Source organism: Neophocaena asiaeorientalis, unplaced genomic scaffold (genome assembly GCF_003031525.2).
Source record: "Neophocaena asiaeorientalis asiaeorientalis breed wild unplaced genomic scaffold, Neophocaena_asiaeorientalis_V1.1 scaffold67, whole genome shotgun sequence".
NCBI classification, from domain to species: Eukaryota; Metazoa; Chordata; class Mammalia; order Artiodactyla; family Phocoenidae; genus Neophocaena; species Neophocaena asiaeorientalis.
This window is the reverse complement of record NW_020173731.1, coordinates 6,779,846-6,795,851: the sequence shown is the minus strand read 5'-3', so window position 1 is coordinate 6,795,851 and position 16,006 is coordinate 6,779,846. Positions and strand designations below refer to the sequence as shown.

Here is a 16,006-nt window from a genome sequence, read left to right as displayed (position 1 = left end):
CCCTCCCCTGGGGAGTCTGATTCTTTTGGTTTGAAGAGGGATCCAGGTGCCAACGGTTTTAACAAGAGCCCAGGTGATTCTCCTGCCCAGGTATGTCTGTGGAACTCTGGCAGCCTTGGCGTTGGAGGCCTCTGAGTAACACCTGGCATAAAGTCACGGTCCAAGGCGGCTTCAGATCTTCCACTCTTTTACGACCTATTCAAAATCACTGATGCACATTTTGCAGTGCTGATCATCTTTGTAAGCTGCTTTAGTTCATGAAGTTCATCCCATTTGGTCTTCACTCTAATTCTCCAGGAAAGCCGGGAAGCTTATTTCCGCTTTACAGAGAAGGACAAGGAGGCTCACAGGGGCTAAATTCACACAGCAAGCTCCAGAAGCCGTCAGAGCGGCAAGGCCCGCCCTCTTTCCACCCCACCGAGCTACCTCCTTTCGCGTACAAAACGTACGTGGGGACCACTGGGGCTGGACTTCAGGTGACTTCCGCTCCCAAACCTGCAGCCCCAGGCCTGCAATTAACAAACGGGGTGGAGAGGTCCGTGCGCTGCTGGGCGCAGGCACCGGGGCCCACGGGTGAGCGGGGGCTGGGGCTCCGCGGGCCGGCGCCAGGCGCTCCGGGTGCGGAGTGGCGGGCAGTCCTCCTGCGGGACCCCTCCAGCCGCGCGGCCTGCTCGCCACCGCTCCCGGGGCGCCGCCAGCTTGCGAGCCCGGCGGCCTGGAGCGGCGCGCGCGGGCACGGCGGCGGCGAGGACGCGCGCGGGGCTGGTTCTCTAACCGCCGCTCCGGGGGAAGAGGGCGGCTTCCCGGGAAGTCCGTCGCCGCTGCAGCCGCCGGGTCGGAGGTGCGGAGAGGGTTGTTGGGAACTCGGGGCGCGCGTGAGCGTCACCAACGCTGCCGCCACCCGGGACAGCCCGGAGGTTGGTAGCTGGTGATCGTAGCGGGTCCTCGGGAAGTTAGGTGTTGACTTTCTGCTTCGACTGACTCGGTTGAGGGAAAAGAAACGCCGGATACGCTTTCTGTTTCCAATTCCCGTTCCTGCGTGCGCGCCCGAGGGCGGGGGGGGGGGGGGGGAGGGGGGCGGGCGCCCGGGTCAAGGCTGCGTTCCCCCCCGGCCGGCCGAGTCCGCTCACGCCCCTGCCAGCGTCCCCCCTCCTTGGCTTCGTCCCCAGTTTCTGGCACTGTTGCTGGAAGTGTGGACGCCGGTCCCCTTGGCGATCTTAGAAGTGCGCCTGCCTGACTGCTGCGGCTCCAGTGACCCCCAAAGTTAGGGACTTCTGCTTTCTACTCTCCGGACTCAGTTTCCCTCTTTTCTTCTACCTGTGGCCTTTAGGTGGCATCAGTCTTGATGTGGAAGGGCCCTCCTCCTCTCAATCCCTACAAAGTGGGCGGGAGAGGTACTAGGATGGATAGCACTGGTGGTAAGAAATGTGCTGCTTCATTTCTTCGTGGCTCTTGGATCAGGGCAGTCAGTCTAGCCAGTTGGTATCCTCGGTGGTTTACATTATATGGGGGTGCGACTCACTGTTTCTGTCCTTTTCTGATTTGTATTCCTCCTTCATTCATTCGCACAGCTAGGCGTTTACTTCCATGTGATAAGTGTTACGGGAACACAAGGAGAGGAGAGGGAAGGCTTTCCTGAGGAGGGGGTGGTTTTTATACTGGAATTTGAAGAATAAGTATGATTTTTTTTTTCCCTTTCATTCTTCATGTTCCACCTTTCCTATAATTTGTCTCCCTCCTTTCTCAGTGGCAGGCCCTAACTGTGATTAAGTGTTGGATAGGAACAGTCAGTTCTGACTTGAAAGATTCAGCTAATAGTGATGGGGACCATGTCCTTGTCAGGTGCTTTAAATCCATTCTTTTTAAACCTTGCAATAACTGGGAAGGATACCTAGTGTTAGCCCTTTTCACAGCAGAAGAAAGGAATACTTAGATGCCAGAGCCACAGAAAGTTAAGTGCTGGGATCGGGTTTTGCACTCCTCTTTCTGGGTCAAAGCCTATGCTTTCTCTGCTGTTTACTTTGCCCCCTCCTTGGGAAGTAAGTTATATAGACTAACTTAGAGTGAAGGCCAAGTCTTTAGAGAGAGCAGTCATTTTTGTGGGTGGCTAGATGTTGGTGGGAACTCTGAAGGTAATGTCAGGGACTAGCCAGGGTGGGCCTTACTCATCTGTGTGTCTTCTTCCAGGCCAGGGCCTGGCCAAAGGGAAGTGCTCCTTAACCGTTGCCTGGGAGTTCCATGGCTTGGGTGAGATCCTTGATTCTTTGTAGGGGTTCCTTACCCTTTTTTTGTGCCATGGACTTCTTTGGAGTCTGGGGAAGCCAATTTTTAAAAGGCATTTTAAAGTACCTAGAGTTACAAATTATATTGAAACAGTGATCAAAATAGTGTAAAACCCCCAACATTTATAATAGCATTTTTTTTCTTGATTACTGCATTAAGTGACAAAATTCAGGGCTGCATCAGGTAAGTCTCAGAATTTCAAAGTAGGGATGCCCATGTAATGATGTTTTGCAGTATTTGCAACAGCTGCACTGTAGTGTGACAGAATTTGTGACACTTATTGGTGACAGTCACCAGAAATGCTCTTACTAGTGTGATTTGCTCTTCGCACTTACAATCAAATGAAATCCTGAATTTCAGTTAGAGGTTCGTGAAAATACAGACACACGAGAAAAGAAATTTAAGTTCATGGCCTCCTGAATTCTGCCTATGGACATCTTGTGGGTGGAGGGCTGGGTATCTAGGTTACAAACCCAGCTAGTGGTGGTTTTTCTTCCTCCACGTTCGTGCTGGCCACCCTACAGCGTTACTAATGGCTGTTCCCTTCTCCTTCAGTTTGTGTCTCCTTTTCCGCAGGTGCACAGTTGTTTCTGGTGATAAAAGCTGTTGAGAGAGAATTGCTGGATTGTTTACATGCTCTACCTCTCTTGCTCCTTCTGTGCGTAATTCTGCTGGAGAATATTCCAGTGATAGTGGATTTATTTGTGTCATATAATGCATGACCATCTTCCCTCCCCTCCCTCCGATGGTATATGGTATTACCAGTGTCAGGGAAGAAAAAAGGAGTTATCACTACATATCCTACAGACATTTAAAAAAATCTTCAGATGTTATTATGAACAATTTTATGGTAATACATTTGAAAATTCAGATGAAATGGACAAGTTTTTTCAATAAAATACCTCATAAGACATAAGAACTAGAAAATCTGTATACTTCTATATCTATAAAGAAATTAAATATGTAATTAAAAATCTTTTCATAGCAGAATTTCCAGGCCTAGGTGGTGTCACTAGTGCAATATTACAAACATTTTAAAAAATGAAAAAGAAGGAATACTCCCTGACTGCTTTTATAAGGCCAGCACAACCTTGTTACTAAAGCTTGATAAGGAGATTACAAGAAACTATAGTCCAAACTCTCACAGAAAAGATGCAAAAGCCCTAAAATGGGTATTGGTAAATCAAATCTAGCGACCTATACCTATATTTATAGGATAGCAAACCATGACCAAGTTGGATTTATTCCAGGAATGTAAACTTTGTCTCACATTAGAAAATCAATAAATAATTTAACCACAGTTACAGAATAAAGGAGAAAAACTACTTGATAAACTTCAACACCCATCTGTGATAAAAATTCTTTGCAAAGTAAAACATTATTGAGAGAATTTAAAGTTTTAAAATAATGAAGGTAAGTCATTGCTCTGCAAATAAATGTGTGGATTCAGTATAATCCCAATCAAAATCCCAGCAGATTTTTCCAAAAATAGTAAGCCAATTTTAACATATATTTGGAAATTCTAGAAAATCTAAGTAAAAGAACAAAATTGGAAAACTCAAGCTAATAGATAGTACTGTACGTAGTTTGTCAGCATGGTGTTGGCACAGTGCTAGACAGACCACGGAACTGAGTAGAGAATTCATAAACAGGCTCACATGTATGAGGTCTCTTGATTTATGACATAAGTGGCACTGCAGTGCTCTGGAGAAAGGACAGCCTTTTCAGTAAATGATGCTGGGCCAACTGGATATTGCAAATGGACAAGATGAATTTTGATCATCTACCTCACCCCACACACAAAAATTAAGGTACATCATACATCTAAATGTGAAATCTGAAACAGGAAAGCTTCTGGAAGAAAGCAAAGTCAAACACCTTTATGACAAAGGTTTATGGACTAGGACACAAAAAGCAGTAGTTATAAAGGAAAATATTGGTAAGAACTACTGTTCATCTAAAGATTCCATAAAGAGAGTGAAAAGGCAAGCTACAGAACGGGTGAAGGTATTTGTGATAGTTATATCCAATAAAGGACTCATACCCAGAATGTAGAAATAATTTTTACAAATCATTGAGAAAAAGCCCAGTAGAAAAACAGGCAAGTCACTTCCCCAAAAGATTTCCAGATTCCCAATAAACATATGAAAATTCCCTAATAATTAGGGAAATGCAAATTAAAACTACAATGGGATATCACTCTATACTCAACAGTGGCTAAAAACAAAAAACAACCCAAAAAACCTGGCAATGCTGAGTATTTGTTAGGATATGGAAAACCTGAACTTCTCATACATTGCTGATGGTTATGAAAATTAGTGCAACTTTTGGAAATTGTTTTGCAGTATCATTTACTAAAGATGGACATACACATCCCCTATGACCTAGTTTACTGTTTAGTGTCTATCATTCTTTGATAAACACTAAGCAGTAAGACAGGTGTATTTGTACCGAAAGACATGTAAAAGTATATGCAGAGCAGTATTATTCCTTATAGCCCTAAGGTGGAAGCAACCCATGGGTTCATCCAGGGTAGAATGGACAAAAGCCTAAGTAAACTGCTTATACAATGGTATACTCCACAGTAATAAGAATGAACAAATTATTGCTTTATACACAACATGGATGAGCCTCACAAATATAAAGTGGGGCCAAAAGAAGGTAGACACAACAAGAGTAAGAGCTATGTGATTCCATGTTGTTTTTTTTTTTGAAGTCCGAAGATGGGCAAAACTAAATAAACTGGGGCGTTAGGAGTCAGGCTAGTGGTCACCTTTAGTGGAGTTATAAGGAAAGAACAGAAGGGGCCTTCAGTTTTTTATCTGAGCAGTAATTCCTGGCGTGAGTCTGCTTTTTGAAAGCCTTACATTTTTTTTTTCTTTAAGCATACTTTAATACAAAGTTTACTTAAAATATATTATTAAAAAATTTGATTCACTCAAGATGCCCCTAATCTGGAGAGTGTAAGATGTGGTGGGCATGATTCTTGGTGATTAAACAGGCTTAAAATAGGTTGAGAATTTTCCGGGGAAAGGATACAATATCACACCAGTAGCTTTCCTGAACTAGGGGCTTATAAATCTGACTCCTTTTCTGCCAATCTTTAACAGCAGAGATCTGGCTTAAGGGCAGTTCATATAAAAGGACTTAAGAGTTATGTTTGATATTAAGATTGATATCAGTGTGAGACAGAAGCCAAAAAAAATGCTAAGTTGAGAACTGAATGCAAAATTTTTGTTTTCAGGTTTCATTTTCTTGCAATTTAAGTTTTTAAAGTTTATAACAATTAGATTAAAATATTCTGATGTTTTATATAAATCCCTTTAATTAGGTACTTTCCTTCCACTAGGCCATGAACTAATTGAGGGCAGGGGTAGCATATTAGTTTCTGTAACAAATGACCACAAACTTAGTGGCTTCAAACAACAGAAATTGATTACCTACAGTTCTGGGGATCAGAAGTCCACAATGGGGTGGCAGGGCTGCATTCCTTCTGGAGGCTTGGAGTGGTGGGGGGCGAGGCAGAGGAATGGTGTCTTTCTTCGTTGCTGCTGTTCTCTGCCTCTACCATTCCTTTCTCGGCCCCTTCCTCCATCCTCAAAGCGTTATCACTCTAACCTCTGCTTCCATCATCATATCTCCTTCTCTGTCTCTGACCCTCCTTCTTCCCTCTTCGAACGACCCTTGTGATTACATGGGCCCACATAGATAATCAGGGATAATGTCCTCATCTCAAGATCTTTAACTTAATCACATCTGCAAAGTCCCCTTTCCATGTAAGGTAACATATTTACATGTTCAGGGAATAGGGCATGGACGTTTCTGGGGTAGCTGTATTTGGGGGAATCCTACAGACGGAATCTTTATATTTTGCCTTCACAAATAGTGCAGTTCCTGATCTTCGGTAGGAGCTCACTGATATCTGTCGAATGCAGGAATGAGTCTAAGATTTCACTATTTGAAGTATAGCTTTGGAAGAAGAGAGATGATGGTCTTGTCCTACTCTTGCTCTGCCACAGCTGGAATTTTGGGTTCAGCTTTAGGTACCTGTACTATAAAGAGACAACTGACAGAATGGGAAAGGGTCTGGGAAGCAAGCCACTGAAATGATTGAAGGAAGCATGGGGGTTTGTCCTGGAAGAGGGCTTGGGATGGAGTGGGTAGCATTAATTATCTCTAAATATTTGAAGGAGTATGATTGGCAAGAATAATTAAGCCTTTCAGTATACTTAATAGTAGCAGTAATATTAAACACAACAAGAATGAGCATTTTAGATCTTATTATGGCCAAGGTAATATTCTATCTCTTTGTAAACCCGTTTAATCCTCACAGCAACTCTCTGAGGGTTACTGTTATCTCTGTTTCATAAGTAAGGACATTGAGGCACAGTGAGGTCATGCGACTTGTGCTGGGTCACACAGCCAGAAAGTAGCAAAGCTGGGATTCAGCCTTTGGCATTCTGACTCCAGAGCCATCCTCTAAACTATCATACTATCTGGCCTCCGTGCTTTTAGTTCCTGCAGGTACAATAGGACTAGTAGCAGAACGTTTTTTAGAAATAGAGGGGCAGATTTTGTCTCAGTTTAAGAAAAAAAAAGATGATAACAATAAGAACTTCTTAGAAACAGAGTTTCCCTGCCTTGCAGTGTTGCTGGAAGTGGTCAGGTAGGTTATTGTAAAAGGAATTCCCAGACTGGCTGGAGATTAGACCAGATGACAATGTTGATTTTGAAATTTTGATTTGAGAACGTAATTCTTTAAAATATACCTCTCTCTCAACCTTTGTGACATTTTATGTAATAAAGACCTACTGTGAGATGTAGTTTTTCCACTAACTTTCCAGATTTTATTTATTAGGAGTTCTAACATACTGGTATGGTAAGCTACGTCCCCGCCCCTTTCTTAGGTGCCATTGCTCTTCCTCCAGTAAAGAGATGGAAGCTGTTCTCTCTTCCCCCTTGAATCTGGGCTGGGCTCTTGACCAATAAAATGTTCTTTGAATTCTGGAACCTGGTCCTTAAGAGACCTTGAACCTCTTGCCTTTGTTCTTTTAAGACCCTGAAGCCACCATGCTGTGAAGGGTCCACCCTATGGAGGATGAGTACCCACATGGAGGAGAAATAAGGCACCTAGGTGACAGCTGGCACAAAATGCCAGACATGTGGGTGAGATCATGTTGTCCTCCCCAGTTTCCTTGAGCCATGCAGTGACTTAGTCATATGAGTGATGCCAGGTGAGATCAGCAGAAGAACTGCCCAGATTGCCATCCCATAGAATCACGAGACAGAATAGATCTTGTTATTTTAAGCCACTGTGTTTCGGGATGGTTTATTGCATGGTGATACATAACATTTGGTGCATATTTAGAAGTAGTGATGTGTATTTTTAAATATTCTGTAATTAGACTTTTGCCCAGCCCAATGGACCTCGTCAATCTAGCTGATCACTCCAGTGCGTTGGTGAAGGCTTTCTGGGTGTGGAAAAGCGTTTCTCTGTAGTATCATGTGGGTAGAAGAATAAGACTCTTTGTAAGACTCTTAAGCAGGGTTTGGAGAACACTGTACTGTGAGAAGACACGATGAATCTGGGTGTGGTTTTCCTGGTGAAGGTCATGTAATTTATATTCTGCAAAATAGGTTTCATCAAATTCTACCTGGAAAAGAGCAGAAGCCTCCTAACATCTTTTCCAGATGTGCTAGAATATTGCTCTACTATTATATTTTCTTTTCTTCAAAGCCATTGTCATTTCAGTGGGCATGAGTTCCTTTTACTTTATTACTCTGTGGTTTCCAGAGTGCTCATTTGTTCCTAAATTTAGAACTATTTCCATTTTAGTCAGCCCTTACCTCTATATAACTGCTGACTTTCCCCTCTTATTTCCGAGGTAAATTGGTTTGGTTTAGTTTGTCTTCTTCGGTAAATCTTCTAAGGAACAGACGAGTTAGATGTTTCATGTGTATTTTGAGTACATCTAGTTGATTTTCTTCCTAGGGTGTATCTACGTCATACATAACTTTAAATTCTTTTGCATGTATATAGCTTATATTATCTTCTAGCTTTCCCAATGAATTGATTTTGTCATAGATGTTGAAAAAATGAATCCTGTGAACTCTGTAAGAATAGGGAGGTGGGTGAGAGAAGGAATTAGACTTGATGGGTATGAATCTAAGCTCCGCTGCTTACTAGCTGTGTGATTTGGGGCAGGTTTCTTGATCCTTCTGGGCTTTGGTTATCTTTTGTGTTAGATGAGGATACCAGAAGTACCAACCTCAAAGAGTTGTTATGGAGATTAAATGAAAGAATACTTGTAAAGTGCTTTCTCAGCATAGGTAATCTGTAAATACTCCTTATTGTAGTACAGCTGTTGCTAAACTCTGGGAAAACTCAGAGAAAAATTTCAGTTTAGTTAGTTGGGAGTGATGATGGTGATGGCACTGGAGAGTGTTAGCTTCATGCTGTGGGTGCCGTTTTAAAGTCCTCTGGTGCGTGGGAGTATTTGGTGATAGCCCCTTTAGCGCTAAATATCAAGGGTGAGGAGTAGAAAAGAATTTAAAGTGGGAGTGTTGGAATCCATGTGTTGTATTTATCAACAATAAAGATAAAAGACTTTTGTGTGTGTGTGTGTGTGTGAGTGTGTGAGTGGTACACGGGCCTCTTACTGTTGTGGCCTCTCCCGTTGCGGAGCACAGGCTCTGGACGCGCAGGCTCTTCGCGGACCAGGGGCACGAACCCGTGTCCCTTGCATCGGCAGGCAGACTCTCAAACACTGCGCCACCAGGGAAGCCCAGATAAAAGACTTTTGAAAAGATATTAGAAGTTACTGGGGAAAAGCATCTTACAGAAGTTATGTGTACACTTCAGGCTCTGGCATAGTGAGCTCTACTTTTCTGCCAAGAGTAAAGAACAGGATTTCTGCCTGGGAGAGTGGGAGTTGAGAACTTGGGTTCTCTTTTTTGCTCCATTGCTGGCTTCTCCGGATCCTTGGGCAGATCATGTCTTTTCTCTGAGCAAGATTCTGATTCCTGAAAAAAGAGCTAACAGTTAGCCCTCCTGGTGAGAATGAGAGTGGATGGCATCTCTGAAAGCAGGTGGAGTGTTAAACTACAATGTGAATGCAAATGTACATTGCTTCAGTATAGAAAAATCCCTCTAAACTGAGGAATTCTTGCCATTTTCCAGGTAAGATTTTATTATGTGGGCCGCTTGAGTTCTACAGTTCCCAGATAAATATAATACTTTTTGGAAATACCCAGCTTGGGGCTCTTATACCCAGTATGGGGGTAGAGAAATCTTGTTCCTCCAGTTTGACTTCTTTCCCCTAATCCCAGGGAAAGCTCTGCTATGATTTTCTTCTAAGACCTAATCTTAAATGCATTTTCTCTCTGTCTTCACTTTGTGCCCGTTTCTCACCTTCATCAATAATATTCAGCTTTGAGACACTGTAGTCTTGACAGCTTTGGAGATACTATTTTATGTCTTTTATTTTCCTCTCCTCCCCCCCCCCAATGCCTCCTGGATTAACTTGGTGCCAGGTGCAACTTAATTTTCCCTCCTCTCTGTTGCTTGGTTCTAGCACTTTCTCTCCACTTCCCACCAAGAGCCGGAATCGCTGACCTCCCTGCCTTTAGTCTCTACTGCTATGTCAAGGGGCTTCTTCCTGAAGCTTCATGAAAAAATTAAATGTGCTGGCTCACAAGCCTGAGATTTCTTCACGTAATCAGATCCGAGCCTGTCATCATATATGTTTAAGACCCTCCGCCACTTGGCTCCTAAACTGTCCCCATTTATTTCTTCCTCACAGTCCTGACCAGTATTCCCACCAAAGTGGAAGTGTTCTCAGACACATCTTCCCCATCAGACATCCCAGCAACCCGCCTTAGCTCTCACATATCAGTACTATAACCTCCTTTATATAGATCGATCAGGTAGTCTCCTACTTAAAAACAGGCTGTGTTGCTGTAGATTGGCTGTTTCCTATAGAAGTCATGTTATAAATGGTGACGAGTTTCCAGGCTATCGAATGGATGCCCACTTAGCTGATAATGTTGCTGCAGGACTGAATCTTATGCATGAAAAACAGAAAAGAGGCATTACTTACACATTTGAGTAAGGGCTTCTTTGATTTCATCGTGGTAGCTCATGCCTAAAGAAGAACATAAGCATGTTTAGAAAATGAGACATGGAAACTTGAGAATTCTCTGAGAGAGTTTTTAGGAACGTTTATGGGTTTGGACATTAAAAAAAAAAAGTTCTAGTTATATTCCCAAAGGTACAGCTTTGTGTTGTGTCATTGAATCCTTTAAAACGTATCTACTCTGATTGGCTCTCTGAGTGCACAGCTGAAATGAACAGGGAGGGGGGAGAAACACTGGGGAGAGGAATTTTCTTGAGGTAAGTGGACAAGAGTTGAAAAGAAGTATTAAGGAAGAAAGATCTGTTAAGAAGGACAGGTGGGTGTCTGTGTGGTGGTGGTGTTTTGAGGTCACATTCCTGGGATTGTGAATGAGGAGGCAAGAAAAGTGAGGACTGTATATAATTCCTTTGGGGCTAAGAGGTGGTGAGAAGAGACAGTGGTCAGAAAGCTCTCCAGGTGGCTCCCAAGGACAGTTTGTTAGCTGTCTGCGGTGGCCTTGGGTCGAATGTGGGGAGAGGATGGGGATGAGAAACTGGAGAGAATTCTGGGGATGCCGATCAGCTGAAGAAGGCCCAGCAGCAGGTAGGATGCTCACCCCCTCTCCCCATGGAAGGTCAGTTAGCTGTCATCAATTCTGAAAGGAAACCAGGGCTCTGGCTAGGTGAGCTCCTGACGAGTTAAATTCACTAACTGGTCCTGCTGGACAGATCTTAGCTAATGTTTATTGAGTGCTTGCACTGTGCCAGGCCCTGGGTAAACATTTTACATTTAATCCATTCAATAACTCTATGAGGAAACGTATCTGGAAAGTTGTGATCCACTTAAATTCCTCAGCCAGTCAGCGGCGGAGCCCGGTCTCCCCTAGGTCTGCATCTCTCCCTGATGCATCTCTCCCTGATGCATCTCTCCCTGATATGCTGTCAGTAGGAGGCTATTTGGTCCAGTCCCCAGATTTTAAATATGAGGACACAGCCCTGCTGCTTTGTTGTTTATTACTATGTAACTTTGCGTATATGTCTGCAAAACATATACACAGTAGCTAAACGCAGCATCAAAAAGGAAAATGTTATAACGCTGAGTTTTCTAGTTTCCTGACAGTTAAATCACTAATTCAGGGGAACTGTCCTAGAAGGAGAATGTCCATGAAAAGGTTCAAAAGAGCAGGGCTTCAGGAACTTTGATTTAATCTCCAAGATTATTTATGTTCAAATTTAGTAGCATTTGAAGAGGGGTTCAGCTCTTTGCTAATTGAGAAAGTCATCCAATATAGTAATACTAACATCCTTGGGAAGGAGAGACAATACGAAACCCAGAGGTTGAAATTCACTTCCCAGTAAATTGAAAATTACTATATTCCTACAAACTTCCAAAAAGAAATCTTAACATATTCTAGGAGATGCCAGGTATTTAAAAATAAAGTGTGACTAGGAATGTATGAAGTTAGAAGTGGCTCTGAAAAGTAGTAGGGGAACCTGAGAAGGTGTTGTTGGAGTACTAGGGCTTAGAGAGCTTGGGATTGAGAGCATGAGTGGCTGCTTCTGGATTTTTTAGGAGATCTGCAGGAGAAACTCAGACTAGACTGGCTTGGCAACTTTTAGGTAATGACCAGAGGGTCCTCTGGTTCTAGGACCACTGATTTCTGACCTCATATTTTATGAAAGTGTTACTGAGCCCAAGCTCGTACTGCTCACCACACAACAGGCCATTAAATTGAGAGACAAGGTGTTGGGGCAGGGAATAGTGACTTTATTCGGAAAGCCAGCAGAGTGAGAAGATGGTGGACTAGTGTCCTAAAGAACCATCTTACCTGAATTTGAATTCAGGTTTCTTTTATAGTGAAAGGAGAGAGGGTATGGCTGGTTGTTGCAAACATCTTAGTGTCAGGATCCTTTGTTCTTGCAGCTGTCCATGTAGGTCAGATGGTTATGATGTTCCTGTGAACCTCCAACAAGACAAATGTTATTCTCTGTCCTGCAACTTTTTATCTCTATATGAATAAAAAAGTATTATACCATTAAAGGTCAGAGCCTTGAGAATGGGCTCTCCTGTATGTTTCAGGCAATATTTTTAACTTGTAGCAAATGCAATAGAATACAAAGGTTAAAAGTTAAACAAAGCAGATCCAACATGGAGTCAGATTTGTTCTTCCCTATTACAAAAGCTAAAGTTTATATCCCTTCCTGCTGCGTCTCCCTGTAGCCTGAAGAAAGGAGTTTGTGTGTGGCAGATTTCGAGCCAGGCCCTAAGGAGTTAAATTCACTAACTGGCCCTAACCCTGTGAACTGGCAGTAATGGGGCTGATGGCTGTACCTGAGCAGTGGGGTGGGGACCCAATGGTCCCAAGACCTGGATTTGAGCCCTGGCTCAGTTGTTTCTGATTGTGTGACCTCACCGTGCTTCACATTCCTCATCTGTAAATGCCTACCTCCCTTGCTCCACCCACTTCACCTGGCTGTTGTGAAGGTAAAACGAGCTCATGTGTGAATTCTGATTTTTGGCGTTACTGTCACATATTAGAAATGCTTGCTTGGGGCTTAAAATTTTGCTCTTGTTTTAATTTGACATCCACAATGAGACCTATTTGAGAGGTTTAAGTAAAGCAATGAGGGCCATAAAAGGGTTTACATTTAGTTAACTCTTTGTTATTTGGGGACTGATCATTTAATTTACAGCATTTTAGGACTTTCTGTTACCTGCTTTATTACTTAGAATATAGACATGGCAGCCATAACAGAGAGATCGAGAACAGCACAGGCTTAAATATCCTGGGGATGCATTTCTCTTTCATGTAATGGTCCAGATATAAGAGGTTCAGGGCAGTTTTGGGGGTGGGGCTGAGGTGGGGTGGTACATGCAGTCAGGGACCGAGGCGCCTCTGTCTTGTTTTTCTATGTGGCTTTTACCTCTTGGTCCAAAGGTGGCTGTTCCAACTCCACCCAGCAGGAAGGGGATGACCACAGCCTCAGAGCCAGAACTATTCAAATGTCCACACTTGGATACACTGTAGAGTTGGGCTCAGCATCCATGTGTTCAGATAGAAATTCAATTACTGTGTAAGAAGGGAGCTTGCATATACAGGGTGGGCAACTAGCAGGCTATTAACTTCTGTTTAAGAAGTACCCAGAAGATGGAAGACAGAGTGGCTTTATTAATCCATTCTTATAAACAACTATGGGATGACATTTGAAGGGGAGAACAAGGAGGTTAATGCTGTTCGCTTAGAAGAGGTTTGGAGATGATTCGTGCTTTTCTTTTATTCAGGCTTTTGAATAGTAATTTATTATTTATTCACGGAGCATTTAGTAGTCCTTTCCTGCTACATTCCACGTCCTGTGCTAGCTGCTGGGACTCAGAGATCATGGTCCTTACTCTCTAAAGGTCCACAGGAGGAGACAGGTGTGGCAGGCAATGCGAACAGAAGTGTCTGGTGTACACTGTGATGGGAGACAGGTGGGGGGCTGTGGGACAGGTGGGATAAGGTCATGGCAGGAGGAGGTGTGATAGGAGGAGGGTTATGTCTGTATCCCCTTGAGTAGTGATGGGTCCCTGGGAGAACAAGTAAGATTCTGTCCTCTAGTGTCATGTTTATGGTTTAATGTTTTTATTTCTGTTTCTCTTCCTAGAAACTCTCAGCGTGGGCCACGGGACCCTTTGTCACAAGGAGCAATGCTGCCCCGATGGGAACTGTCTTTTTACCTGTTTGCTTCCCTAGGCTTCCACTTCTATTCTTTCTATGAAGTTTACAAAGTCTCCAGAGGTAAGGCGCCAACTTTTCTAAACTTGTATCAGGAAAGAAAGATGGAGGAGGGAGTGCTCAGAGGTGGAAGATTCAGGAAGGTAGCCTCATGGGCTCAGGGTGACTTGAGCCCTGCTTTGTTTTCCTCCTGTCTTGGACAGTTTGAATCAATGACCTGAGTCGTGGAGTTTTCCACCTTAATCCTGGATCTTTTAGGAGATCCTGTGGCTGGTCTTCTGTAATAAGAAGGTTTGATTCAATGGCTACTGAAGGCCATGGAGATGATTTGCATTCATAATTAGCAGTAATCTCTTTAACTTCTCTCTCGCCATTACTCCCCTCAGACACATGGAGGCCCGGACTGTTTACTCTTCTTGTTCTGCTGTCCACAGTGCACATGTTGAAGAGGACTCATTACCAAGTCCTCATGCCAGCCCATGGGAAGGGGCATGGGAACCCTCCTTTCCTTTAAGGGCAGCTTGGAATAAACATTGCCCTGTCACTTCTGCTCACACCAGTTGGCCAGCACTGAGTTCCCTGGCCACAGCTGGAAGGCTGGGAAATCTTGTTGTTAACTTGGTGGCCGTGTGCTACATACAACTTCCCATACTGGGCAAGAATGGAAGAAAGAATTTTGGAGGGTCCATGAGTGATATCTTCCGTAGTCAGGGACAGTTTTCTAGAGGTGATGGTGAGCCTTGTTTTAAGGAAGAACAGAAGTCAGCCAAGTAGAGAAAGGGGCAGAGGCTCTGTGGACAGAGATGTGTTTGTAGGCAAATGGACCAGCATGTGCAATGCCTTTGGGGTGTGAGAAAACACAGCATGACCTGGGAACCCCAAACCACTTAGGACAGCTGGAGTGTAGTGCGTGGAGGGAGAGTGGTAAGAGTTGAGCTTAGATCAAAGAGCGAGATAGATTGTGAATGACATTGTGTATTCATTTGGCCGAGGAGTCTGGACTTTATTTTGAAGGCAGGGGAGTTTGCTGAAAGTAATTGTGGTCACTTAAAATGGCAAAGGTAGGTTTTGGGAAGCACAGTTGACAGTGCTGTGCCCGCAGCAGCTGCCTCGCTGTGGATCACTGGGATTGATTTGCGTCACTGGGATCAGCTTTGCCCGCATTCTACATATGTCCCACTCAAAGCCATGGGAGAGACTGACCATCTAAAGTAGATGAAGGGGGCTTCCCTGGTGGCGCAGTGGTTGGGAGTCTTCCTGCCGATGCAGGGGACACGAGTTCATGCCCCGGTCAGGGAGGATCCCACATGCCACGGTATGGCTGGGCCCATGAGCCATGGCCGCTGAGCCTGTGCGTCTGGAGCCTGTGCTCTGCAATGGGAGAGGCCACAACAGTGAGAGGCCCGCGTACCGCAAAAAAAAAAAAAAAAAAAAAAAAAAAAAAAAAAGAATATAAAAACTGCAGATAAAAAAAAAAAAAAAAAAAAAATAAATAAAGTAGATGAAGACTGTTTGGTCAAGGCTGTCCAAGTAGCTGCATTCCCTGGCTGGAGCCTCTGAGCTCTCAGGGCCCATGTGCAAGGAACTCACCTGGTCTTTGTCAGGCACCATGTTAGGTACTTTATGTACCCTGTCTCATTCTGTCTTTAGAGCAGCGCTGTGAGATGGTGTGTTACTTAGAAGATAGGCTTGGCTGCAGAAACATAGCCTCCAGAATAACTGTGGTCAGGGCTGGTATGGTGTCTGGATAGCATCCATGACCCTGGCTCCTATTATGTTCCTCTGCCATCCTTGGCATATGGTTCCACCTCATGACGTGAGGTGGCTGCTCCAACTCCAGCTGCCATGATCGCTTTTTTCCCAGCAGGAAGCATGCAAGGGAAGGGGGAGGGTA

General features: G+C 43.9%; 1 protein-coding gene across 7 annotated transcripts in view; it reads left to right on the top strand.

Moving 5' to 3' along the window:
* The first annotated feature begins 421 nt into the window (after positions 1–421).
* HHAT (hedgehog acyltransferase) overlaps positions 422–16,006 on the top strand; it is a 334,459-nt gene continuing 318,874 nt past the window's right edge. For 4 of the 7 annotated variants that reach the window (XM_024751044.1, XM_024751043.1, XM_024751040.1 and 1 more), the window contains exons 1-2: positions 787–841; positions 14,042–14,175. In XM_024751044.1, the coding sequence (XP_024606812.1) occupies positions 14,085–14,175 (91 nt within the window). In that variant the 5' untranslated portion in view covers positions 787–841; positions 14,042–14,084. Of the gene's footprint in view, positions 477–509; positions 574–786; positions 842–14,041; positions 14,176–16,006 lie in introns of those variants that run through there. The other 3 variants (XM_024751038.1, XM_024751039.1, XM_024751041.1) reach the window with 3 other exon arrangements.